This window comes from Saccoglossus kowalevskii, chromosome 17 (assembly GCF_978046115.1).
Source record: "Saccoglossus kowalevskii chromosome 17, keSacKowa6.1, whole genome shotgun sequence".
Lineage (NCBI taxonomy): Eukaryota > Metazoa > Hemichordata > Enteropneusta > Harrimaniidae > Saccoglossus > Saccoglossus kowalevskii.
The window spans coordinates 20,863,872-20,876,403 of NC_140657.1; the positions used below are offsets into that span (position 1 = coordinate 20,863,872).

The following is a 12,532-nucleotide window of genomic DNA, read 5'->3' on the forward strand; positions in this document are numbered from 1 at the left end:
AAAATAGCTGCGTCTTGCACGTGTCCACCAGCCTCTGTAATTTATCTGTACCGAGCGCGTCGACCAAGCTGAACATTCGGATGAGACATGAACAGCAAGACTCTCACGAGAGCGCTGATTGACGACCACCGGATGGACGGTGCTAAGTAACGGACCGTGAAAATCACCATACCTTGTCGACATGTTGAGAGACAGCGTGAATTTTCTCAGGCCGATCGTAACACTTTCACTATATTATGATCACCTGGTAAGGTACAACACCAAAACAATTATTTATGCAAGAATCTAGGGACAACCATTCACTACAGGAGGGGTGGTCACTACCGGAATAATGTATTACACATTTTCGGGACACAACACAAAATCTTCTAAGCATTGTTTTTTTTAAAAAAACGTTCAGTTAATTCAGTAACACAGGATTGATTTATATAGGAGGTAAATATTTCCAGACAGCTAAAGCTGGGGGGGGGGGGGGTTACATCAGAAATCTACAACTTGTTGACACCCCAAAATTGCAGTTGAATAGGGTACCACATGGAAAGGATAAATACTAATAAGAACGAATTTTCCAATGTAGGCGGGGTCTAATCCTAATTTTAACCTGACCACTAACTTCTATTGCCCCCTCAAATTAATTGTATATGCCCCGCTTAAGGACATGTATAATTATTCAGAGGGACACACACAATTGAATTGGGGGGGGGGGTAGTTTAAAGGTCGGAGTCAAATTCCTTAGCCCGTGCTAAGAAAACGTGTGTGAACGCTTAGCACGGGCTAAGGAATGCTAAGTACGGGTTAAATCTGATCCGAATTAAAGACGCGGTCTAGATCCTTAGCACGGGCTAACGAAGTATGCGCGAGCCCAGGGCTAATCGCCCTCTGCGGCGACCTTTGGGTGTGAAAATTGTCCCATGTTCGTATAACGACTCTATTCCACCAGTCATTACTCCGCGCTTGCTTCCACACTGATCGGGTCGCTGTAGTAGAGCGTACAGCAGCTCCAATTGTAGACAAAATAAATTTGGTTCGCTGTCTGCGACATGCATTAATAAAACTCTGTATTCTGTTACGCCCGTTGTATACTGTTTCTGTGCATCCAAATAAGTTGGGTCCGTCTTCTCTCGCGTTCCTGTGCACGTCACTTCAAAATTAGAACGAAACATGCCAGCAGCAGAAATAGAACCTCGCGCGTGTCATCCATTTTTCGTTCGTAAATAGCAGCTTACCAAAGGTCACCGACTAATGGCACCCCTTAGCCCGTGCTAACGACTGACCCTCCCTGTGCGTGGACGCAATTGGTTCTAGCCGAAATGCAAATATGCTAGATAAGCCTAAATCAGCTTAAATCTTAGCCCGTACTTCGTGTAACGTGAACACAACTCATATATGGGTACACTAGCTTTGTTACAGTTACACAAATGAAAGCAATTTTTGTTTTCGGTAGTTCTTTGTTATTTCAGTTTTTTTCATACAAATCAAATAATACATCAGTTGACTGTAAAAATTATATATATATAAATAAATTGCTATACCCTTGGCACAACAAACCTGCTCCCTTCATCTATCTTTTTTTTTTATAAATTTAAAACAAATCAAATAGAAACAAGAGGTTTGTATTTGCTGATTGAATAATATTGGGACATTTTTCAAGTAATACCGGGGTACGTTGTGCTCTGTGCTCTTTGATTGGCTGGTTTGATTCAAATGTCATTAAAATTTATAAATATATAAATAAATTTATAAATATTAATACAGATGTAGAAACAGGTTTGTTGTGTTGATGGTATACCATGCAAAAATAACATTTTAAAAAATACAGTATATATTTACAATCATTTTATGTTAACCATGGAGTTTCTAAATGTTTTTTTTTTTTTTTAAATGATAAATTCACTGCAAACCGCATCCATGGTAACCTCAAACTATAAAGATGAAATTGTTCTGAAAAAAACTGGATTTGTACCCTGGATTGTTTAAAAGGTTGAGAGTTGATCAGAATATCTACAGTGCTCATAAAAAGGTGTTTAATGCCCATGGTTCTATACTCTTAGCCGTTCAAGTTCATGAACACATAATAAAATTTGGCAAAAACTACTACCAAGTAATACACACAATTTTTAAGTCATACAAAAATGCCACATTTGACCTTTTGAGTACCATTGTCAACTTTTGGCACCATCTACAAAATACATAATTTTCTACTCTCTGCTCCCTCCCAACATGAAATGTTGAAAAACATTGACAAACTTTTGATGAAACCCTAAAACCAATACCTAAAATTGTCTGTATGGCACAAAATGATGATGAATTTAGTGACAATTTTAAGAAATGTGAAAATATTTGCATTGAATTTGGGGCGAAAAAAATATCTGGCAGTCAGAGGGTTAACCACGGAAGTGGGAAATGGCGATAAACTCAAAACCTCAAATATCAGACTCAAATTTGATTGAAAGATAACATAATTAAAATTAAAAGAAGATAAAGAAGAAAAGCCATGTGCTGAGGGTATTAGCATAAAATATCGGATATAGGAAATATTTAAGACTAGCCCACTAACAAGAAGCTTCTGCGTATTAAATGCACAATGTTAAAGCAGAGTGATCTACAGAAGTTTGTAATATTAACTACAAATGTAATAACAAAAAAGAAGTTTGAGTATTCCAGACCACTTGTGTATCAAACCATAGACCCTCTAGTCTACTGGAGGGTCTATGATCAAACTTAATTTAAATATTTAGAATAATTAACAATATAATATATGTTAATTAGGTAATTAATATGCACATATTTCAATCCTGAGCTAATCAGGTTTGTTGAATATTCTATTTATATATAAAGTCACACTGAGGTCTGTTCTTGAGATATGCAAATTAAGTAATTAATATGCACATAATTCAACCAAAACCAGAAATTTATTTCATCTCATTCAAATGGACAAGCATCTTGTTTGACGTTCAGCTAATTAAAAATTCAACCAAGCAATCATGTTTTGTTTATAAACATAGGGCAATTGTATGGAAAACAGACTGGAGTCAAAAGTACTAACTAATCAAGTGTAACATAACACTTAACAGAACATTTGACCTGTATATGTTTATGTATGTTGATGCATGTTTTATGGGTTCCACTTCTAAAACCATTGAACCATCAAATACTTTCTCCCTTAAATTGCACCAGCTTGATTAAAAATAGAATAAATACTGACTGTATAATGATTTCGAACATAATTTGAAAGGGAAGTATATCACGTACTGCAGAGAGCAACAAATTTGTTGGACTCTACATACTACCTTACTGTCATAAAGTCAGCTCTATGGAAACACTAATTAACATAGTCGCTAATCGTCCTTGTGAAGAACGTGCTCAAACTGATCAAACACCCGAACATAATGTCTGCCCTCCCAAAACACTTTACCGCACGAAGCACAACTATAGAACACCTCCACTTTATCACAAATACCTTCGGGAACACGATCAACTTGGATCTCAACACCACTTTCCAGTGTCCAGTTATCTGTATTGATCATCATCGACTCGGCCGATCTGCAGAACTGTGGCTGATACGGAGGTCTCGCTGGACGGTTCATGAGTAACACTTCACTATTTGTGTTATCTCCCCCCTCCTCGTCGTCGTCGTCGTCCTCCTCCTCCTCCAATATGCCTCCCTCCCCTTCATTTGGTCCAGTTTTAATAATGCCATATGATAGTTTAAATGGAGTCACATTCTCCTTGGCGACATCACTTTGCAAATCAGCTCCCATGGTAACCAGATCTACATCAGCTTTCTCTTGGCGATTTCCTTTGGCAACAATTTCAGGAGATACATACCCAGCACCAGTTTCTATGGTGACATCAAAGAACTTTTTGTTAGCTTCACATTTAGAATGTTTTTATTTAGAAAAGTTTCACTGTAACTAGATAAGCTAATGAATTACCATGTAGTCTCAAAAAAAAAAAGTTTGTAATATTGGGCCTTGCAAAAAAAAACACGTTTCTTGCTATATGGAGTGATGAAGTGATGAAGTGATTTCATCACAGGTTTCATCACAAAAAAAAAAACGTTGCCATATTGGGACTTGCGAAAAAATTTCAAACTGTTAAATGGGGCGGTGAAGGGATTTTTGGTTCACAAAGGTTTCATCACTTTGTCAACAGAGGGCGCTGTGCAGTGGTGAAATATTAAAGTGAAAAACAAGCTGACCAGAAACAGTTTTTTTTCAGGCCTTAGTTAACAGTAACCTTGGACGCATGCGAAGAGAACTTTAGGTCTTAAGAAAATGAAATTAACAAGTTTTTCATGTCCAATCTAACCCAAATTCGTTGAAAGTTGTTAAAAAACTTCTCAATGTGCTTAATAAGAAAATTGCCAATTTAAGCAACACATCTTTTGCTCTATGCATTTTCAACAACGGTGGAATAAGAAAACCAACAACAACAGTTGACATTATCACATCAGATATAAATGCATGTCAAGTCTGCAATGTTTGTTTTCAGAGAAATATAATATAACATCCATTGCTACATCGATTTAGTCGATGATTAGACATGTCTAGTTTTATAAAAACTGACAAATAGCCACTCTTGCACAACTCGAGTACAGTACATGCACTAAATGTGGACGTAATAAAAGTTTTATAAATATAAAATATTCTAAATTAAAAATGACTGTTGGCAGTCCAACTCACCAATCCAGCAATTGTATTGTGATTTCATATAGAGTATATATTACTAGCATTATTCAATAAGTAAACGATTTAATTTGAATAAGTTGGTGATTGCAGACACTATGTCACACTTGTATATGACCTAAGACGCACGTTTGCTGTATGCATGCAAGACAGTGTTGAGCTTTTGAGCCAATCAAAATACATATTTAAATTTGAATGAAAGGTCGTGGGGGTTGGTATTTATAAATACATTTATAGACTAAAGTACAGGTTTGTGGTGTACACTGTACGTCATCATATGAGAATACTACAGATCAATAACACTCATTGGTACACTCATCTGTGGTGTTAATCTGGACTTCAGGTTTTAGATAATGTAATTGTTTTCCAATGGGTTCTTTCAATGCGAGATTTGTATTGGCATGGCAACATGGGAGAAAGACTGCTGCATGAATTTATCTTTAATGTCGCTCGTATCAATGTGCATAATCACAAATTTAGATTATCCATAGGAGGAGATTATGCACATATTTTGTAAAATAGTTATTGATCATATCATCGCAGTAATATAAAAAAAAATATCAGGAAAATGACTAAAACTAGTTTTAATCAATGCACTGAAATATTACAAAATGGTTTTAAAAATAATAATACAAATTGTATCAGGGCAATATTAGAAATTGAAAAATTGACTGCGTTGCCTGGGATTCCTTAGAAAAGGAGTAGCATTAGGAAGTAAAATACACATACCCTATTCAATGTACATTCCTGAGTTTGTAGACCCTTTACCATTGTATAAAACTTACAAAGTGTAACAAAAACAAAATTATAACAATTACACAATTTCAAAACATCGTTCTGACAAAAGTCGCAATAACGCATGAAAACACAGCTGCGACATGGAAACGACGAAGATAAGCGAATGTTATGTTTCTTCCACCAACAACGTTGTAGCAGTTTACTTTTCTCGGCTTCGCTACCGAAAATAGACTCCATTATAGTTGCTATATGATTCCTGTTCGCCCACTATAAATTTGCATACCTCAGCCTTTGAGAAATACCAACTCATGCAAAACGTGATGTCAGTAACAATTAATGATTAATAAATTACATACTCATACTTGTCAACTGACAAGTGTTACCAACACCACAGGATCACGTAGGCGTTTACTGTTCTATTTCTTGATGTTACATTTTCGTAAGACGCAGATAAATCAATGTACAATTGCTCTAGCCATGTTGAGATTGTTGTGTCGGTAGATAAATAAAACACCTGGAAACTGGAGTCTTTTGGTTGTTAATAAAATATCATTCACTGGCACCTTTAACGAAGTATATCTCTTGATGACTACCATCGTATATGTTTATGCAACTTGCGTTGAATCAAAACATGTATTGAATGACTTTCTGCTTTGGCTGGAAATGATAACTTGTTGCCACGACTTGCAAAAGACAACCAAAAATGATGCAAGCTCCCTTGAATGATGGGATTTCTTGACACACATTGACAGACACTCAAAACAAAAACATACTTTCTACCCAATGTTAAACTTTCCACTCATTGTGCGATATATTTAGGCAAAATATAGAATGGAGAATTAATCGAAATTTTTTGGAGACAGGATTTGTGAGACTCGATTGACGATAGTGTTAATTGAGTTTTCGAATACTTCCGGTAACTTATGCAACTAAGGAAGTTTTAATGACATGAATAAAGAATTAACTCATTAAAAATGCCAGTAATTAGCACGCCCCTATCCTATCCAGTGCACATGAACCGTACAGCAAATGTACTGGAGTCTTTTGGAAGTGAAGCGAAGGAACAGACGGAAGAAGCTTGGGTAGTAGCAGTTCATCAGTATGAACTGCATCCATCCTAGATTATTCAGTCATTTTTAACTTCTGACACAATAATATCTGCTTGATGTGATTCATCAAATCAACAGTTATAATGGTACAAGTATATTAATCAAGTCTAGCATGGCTGATTATCCAGATATCCATATCTTTTTTGTAGTGTTTTTTCTAACTTTTGTTATTTCACCAAACAATAGACTCCAAGAAAAAAAAAATTCTACAGTACAAAAACTACATGTATTATTTAAATAAAACTTAAATTAATGTACATTTAAAAAAATAGCAATTCATTTCAATATTGATTACATACTTTCATTTAAAATTTAGAAATAACATGTTTACAGAAAACAATTCAATTTTAAACAAATTATTTTTTCCATTCCCACAAATTATGAAAATATACAAAATCTATATTTACAGTAACATTTAATCACATATTTATGAATTTCATAAAATATAGTATTCCAATTTATTGGAATGGCTTTATTTAGATATAGTTTGACGGCCGAACTTAAAACATTTACAAATTCGTCGGAAGTGCTTGCCTCTCCATACTAATTTACCACAAGCTACGCAGCAGTAGACTTCGTTCACTTCCTCGATAACATTATCGTGTATTCGATCAAGCTGAATCGCAACCCCATTCTCCAGTGTCCAGGTCTCTTTATTGATCGCCATGCTGTCACTATTCTGGTTACACAGAAGTCCAGACTCCATCACCTGGTCATCTTCGTCATCGTCACTGTCGCTCTCATCATTCACTTCCTCTGTCGCAACATCTAATTTCTTAACAACCTTATCAGCAGCACCAACATTTTGTGATGCTATCGAACTACAGTTACTTGTCTTCTCGGTAACCATCTCTTCATCTGAATCACAATCATTCGGCTCTGCACATGACACATCACCTTCGATTTCCTTACCTTCAATCGCTCTGTCTTTTCGCTGAATGTCGTACGCTTTCTCAGTGCCTTCTATTAGCTCTAACTCCAACGATTGCTGCTCATTGAGTCGGTCTCCGTCTACGTCCACGTCCTTCGCCTTCCTCTTCTGTGCAATTGCTTGTTTCATGGTGTCCACTGGAATGGTTATATACTGATTTCCGTTGCACACCTACAGAACAAAAAAAACGTATACCGGTATAAGCAACTTAGATTTAAAAGAAGTATACAACTGTTACATCTACTGGTAAAACAAAGTTTCCTTTGCATTTTGAACAGGGCGAGCAGTCAGGCAGGGGAGGATAATGATCACAACAAAATCTGAATTCAATACCGTATTTTTCTCTATTAGTACCACATGTGCTTACATAAATTACAGAGATTTTTCTATGGGCAGTGTAATATTTTAATTAATTATGCGCTTCTAATAGAGCAAATACAGTATATCAAAATAGGTTTTAGGAACATTTTTGTGGTAAATTGTACAGAAAATTAAAATTAACCCCTAAATTGTAATTTTTCAAAAAAGTTATCTACACATGTTTGGATAGCATATCTCCAAAAAAATCATAGTGCCCAACAATTATGATCAAATCTATCTACATTCTTTAGGGTAGCTAAGACACCAAAACCAAAACTCAAATAATTCACAATGGACACCAGACATACATGTAGCACTGTCGTGACTATACCACATTTATTCTATTAAAGACACATCTCCAATAAAAGTGCATACAAACCAAAAATTACAACTATCATATAATGGATTATTGAATATGATCATAGACTCGCAGTCATCATTTACAAAAGTGCTTACACAAGTAACAAATACTTTTGTCATTTACATACGCACAAACGTATTCAATCTACACTGCCCAATACAAACTGTATATTGTTCATGATCTCTGGCGGCACGGCATATTTAGCTGTAGCATCGGCCGGATTATTTGTATGACCTGAATTCAATCTGAGATTAAACATTTCTAACTGTAATCAGTGAATGAGTGCAAATGTTTTTTTAACCGATGTAAGTGGAGTATCAATACATTGGGGTGATTGAAGCAACTGCCCAAGTTCAGTGCAGATTTTCGATTCGCTGTATACGTAGTTGTTAACGCAGCAGCGGAATATAATCATGTACCGCCATCTTTGATATTTACTTCTCCACACAGCTTTACAATCTGTCTGAAACCATCGAACCACTATCAGCCAAAACGTTTCTAGTGTCATTTGCTTTGGTGACTTCTGATAAACTTTTGGTATATTTAGATTAAGCAATCACTGCGTGCAATGTTACAGCGAATCATATGACTGGGTACATCAAATTTACATGTAGTCGTTGTAAACACAGTAAAAAAAGGTAATATTTATGCATCATAGAACGAAAATTTAAAAGTTCAAATGATTACCAAAAGTTCAAATAAATCCAGAAAAAAAACAGAGTTGCAAAACAGTCATAGAATGAAAATGTACAAAATTATGCCAAAACATGAACCTTGAAAATGAATTTACATGTAAATTACATGCTGTTTTACAACTAAAAGTTCAAATGATTGAGAAAAACAGAGTTGCAAAACAGTCAATAATAATAAACATACTTGTTGAGTCTTTGGGATGTGTAATGTTTGTTGGCTAAAGGCAGTGATAAACTCCAGAAAATAAACAAAATTCCTTTCAATCTACGCTCTCTGCAGTACTTGTTAAAAGGCGTCTGTAAGGAGAATATGTAGTAGCTAAGATTGAGTAAAGTGAATGAAAAACCCCTTGCAATGAAAAGAGGGCGACATATAAATGTGAACGTTTTGCAGTATGATATTAAAATTTGATGATATCTGCAACTTTTCACAGTAGGAATTCCATAAAAGGCAAATAAGTTGGCTTTTGGATTGTGAAGGTGGGATTTAAAAATAAGGAAACCAGGCTGTTCTATTGTTTCAAATAAGGCAAGTTGGCTGTTCCACTGTGAAAGTAAAGAAAGATTTCCAAATAAGGAAAATAAACTGTTTCATTGTGAAGATGATGTTTACAGTGAATACACTGTTATTGGGCTATAAGCAGGGAAAATGATTAAAAAAAAAGTACCAATCAAATTATCTTTATCTTAATTCAGCTTTATCTTAATAGAATCATGTCAATCACTTTCTGATTTTTGACAACATTTCATGATCTTAGCATTTGCATTTTGTTGTTATTGTGATTTTTGTTTTATTATTGGCTTTGTCACTCGTTTTTACCAATGACGATGTATTTGATACACTGAAATCAACAAAGGCATGTTTTATACTTTATAAGCTTAACATATTACATTTGGAATCGGTCTTATCTACATCATATGAGATGACTGGCTAGCTTGGACGGTACCAACTTCAAGTCATTGTACAATGCGTAATTGCTGTTTGAGTTCAGAAATATGTAGGTTTATAATAATTTTACAGAATGTATGCCATAATTGACTTCAGTGTATTAATTACTGTGATTAAAATTTATACTAATCTGTATTCAATATTTCAATATACACTCTAAGGTGAATCATGTAAATCCGTACATTTTTTTAACTGGCATTTACACTATTTTGATGTTTTGAACATATTCACTGGGTTTTAAGTTCACAAACTAAGTTTTATTGTTATTTCACATGTTCAACTGAACTCAATTTAGCGAATTTTACTTATCAGTGAAAATAGCAAATAAGATGACTAAGTTTGATAGAGTTTGGGATAGAATTAGTAAAGTTATTGTGCACACAATAACAATTATTAACGATGATGACAACGACAACAAAGACAACACCGGATAGAAATTTTTCACTTATTATCCCTCAACCTTCCATCTTTGATGATGCGGGCAAGGTACATTTAAAAACCAGTACAATCTGTTTACCGACTGTGAAAGTTTAGTTTGTAATTCTGCTGCAAAATTCTGTGCTCATGAAAAAAAAAATATTTCAATCAGTTTGAAAAATGACTCAGAATAAGAATTTTAAGAACACTTTCTATCACACATAGTATTAATACTTTCAATACCATAGTTTTGTTTGCCAACATTATGGTACAACATTTTATCCATTTTTTATGTACTGATATTTTTCCATAATTTTATTAAATTTATAAAGTTATTACGAACCAAATGGACATAATTCCTTAGTCTAGCTTAAATTTTGAAAAAAATTATGAAAAACGTAATATTTTTTATTTTGTTAACGGTGGCAATAGTTTTGGTACAACACTTTTGACCATTTTTAAGTATTTTTTTTTATTATTTTGGACCAAATTAACAGAATTCCTTATAGTTACATGTCTTGATCAAAATTTTGAGAAAAAAAAATTGTGAAAAACGTAATATATTTTATTTTGTGGCAAAAGTTGAATTTAGCGCTAAAAGGTTTTAAATCATTGCAGTGGTCTTGTAGTGCATGGCTGACTTCCTGTCCCATATCAAATGTGGCACGGCATGGTTGTTGTTGTGGTTTCTGCAGCCAATACAGATGTAGGTCATCTCAAAATAATCACACGCTTACCTGACACCTGCTAAAGATATCTCTAGCTGCTACGTACACATTGAAATGCCTCAGTACTTCTTTTACTTGGTGTTTGGCTTTTCTATTGCTGACACAAAAACACATGCCCTCACCGACTTGAGAACGCAGCTGTGAAAATATTATGGAAAGATTTAATTATTTCAAAATGTTGTTCAATAGACGAGTTTTGAGTTATAGCGACATCAGACAGTTTACGTGCAAGAATTGATTCCTAGTTTGCGAAATTTGTTCAAACATTTATGCGTTGAAATTTTACACCAGAGGTAACGACGGAATTCAAAACTTATCTATTACTAAACAAGTAAATAACACCGAATAAACGACATGGTAATTTTATTGAATTCATGTTGCCTCCGCATTCTGGACTTGATTTCCAGTTGAACTCTTGTTGTATTTAATATTTTTTCTTGCACCCCAAGTATGTCGATAACATTAATACTATTATTACTTTTGGAGTTATTATCGTTATACTCGATGTTACAGTGATACCGCCGATATCCAAATGTTATGCATAAATTATGTTTATGAGGAGCAATCTACGTTCAATTTCTGTTTTATCCATGTTCCTATACCGCTGTATTTAGTCATTTTTGGAAATAAATGGTATACAGGTTGCGTATTGCATCGTTTTATCAGAAGACCTAACCATGTCTGTATTTCTGCGATGCTATTCACAATTTGGGCATTGCTGAGCAAGACAGGATTTGAGCTTATATTGACTGGATACGTATTCTGTCCTTCAATAATGCATTAAAATTGAACTCAATAAGTGTCTATAGCACTTTATTGACATGTGACATATTTTACAATCTTACTTTTTTACAGACTTTGAAAAATATACAAGAAGAAATCTATCAGAGAGGGCAGCTCCTTAACTATGTGGATAGAGGATTGTTTCACTTTCTATTCTCTGGGTTGGATATCAAAGCATTTTCATTGCCTAGCAGCCTTTGCATGAAAACCAAGGGCTGAATACTCTCAGAAAATGGTACTTTGGGATGGTTGCTGAGACTCTCACGAACAGTGTAACAAGATTACCCCAACATGTCTAACATGTATCAATTTGGTTGCTCAAATTTACTTTAAAGTTGAGTTTGTGCTGTTTTCTTGAATTCAGCTATATTCACCAGCTTTTCGACCGGCGTTCCACAGCAGCTCGCGCAGAGCCCATAGAAATACATGGTACAGTGGTGCATTGAATTTTGTTTTTGAACAGTGCTCAAATATATGTGGATTCACAAAGTTTGCCATCAATTCCAAATTTAAATATTGTAGACCAGAGGTGGATCCAAATTTTTTTAACTGCAATCATCTCAAATTTTTCACATAATATTTCACATAATAGCTCTATGAATGCTCTCAAAAAAACAACTTTTAAGAAAGTCCGCCAAGTGAAGATAAATGCATCTTAAAACACTTGAAATTCATCGGTTGAAATGGTGTTCATGTCAAAATATGCACGAGTCAATTCAATATTTTACAGCACTCACAGAAACTAATAAGTCACTATAAAACATAGCACTGGGACA

General features: G+C 34.7%; 1 protein-coding gene across 2 annotated transcripts in view; it reads right to left on the reverse strand.

The window, feature by feature from the left end:
• Positions 1-1,428: 1,428 nt before the first annotated feature.
• The window catches only part of LOC100370838 (exonuclease mut-7 homolog), a 33,635-nt gene continuing 22,531 nt past the window's right edge, over positions 1,429-12,532 (reverse strand). For both annotated transcript variants that reach the window (XM_085492015.1, XM_085492014.1), the window contains exons 16-18: positions 10,983-11,111; positions 7,448-7,637; positions 1,429-3,841 (exon numbers count right to left, since the gene is read on the reverse strand). In XM_085492015.1, coding sequence (XP_085348141.1) covers positions 3,339-3,841; positions 7,448-7,637; positions 10,983-11,111 — 822 coding nt within the window. In that variant the 3' untranslated portion in view covers positions 1,429-3,338. The remainder of the gene's footprint in view (positions 3,842-7,447; positions 7,638-10,982; positions 11,112-12,532) is intronic.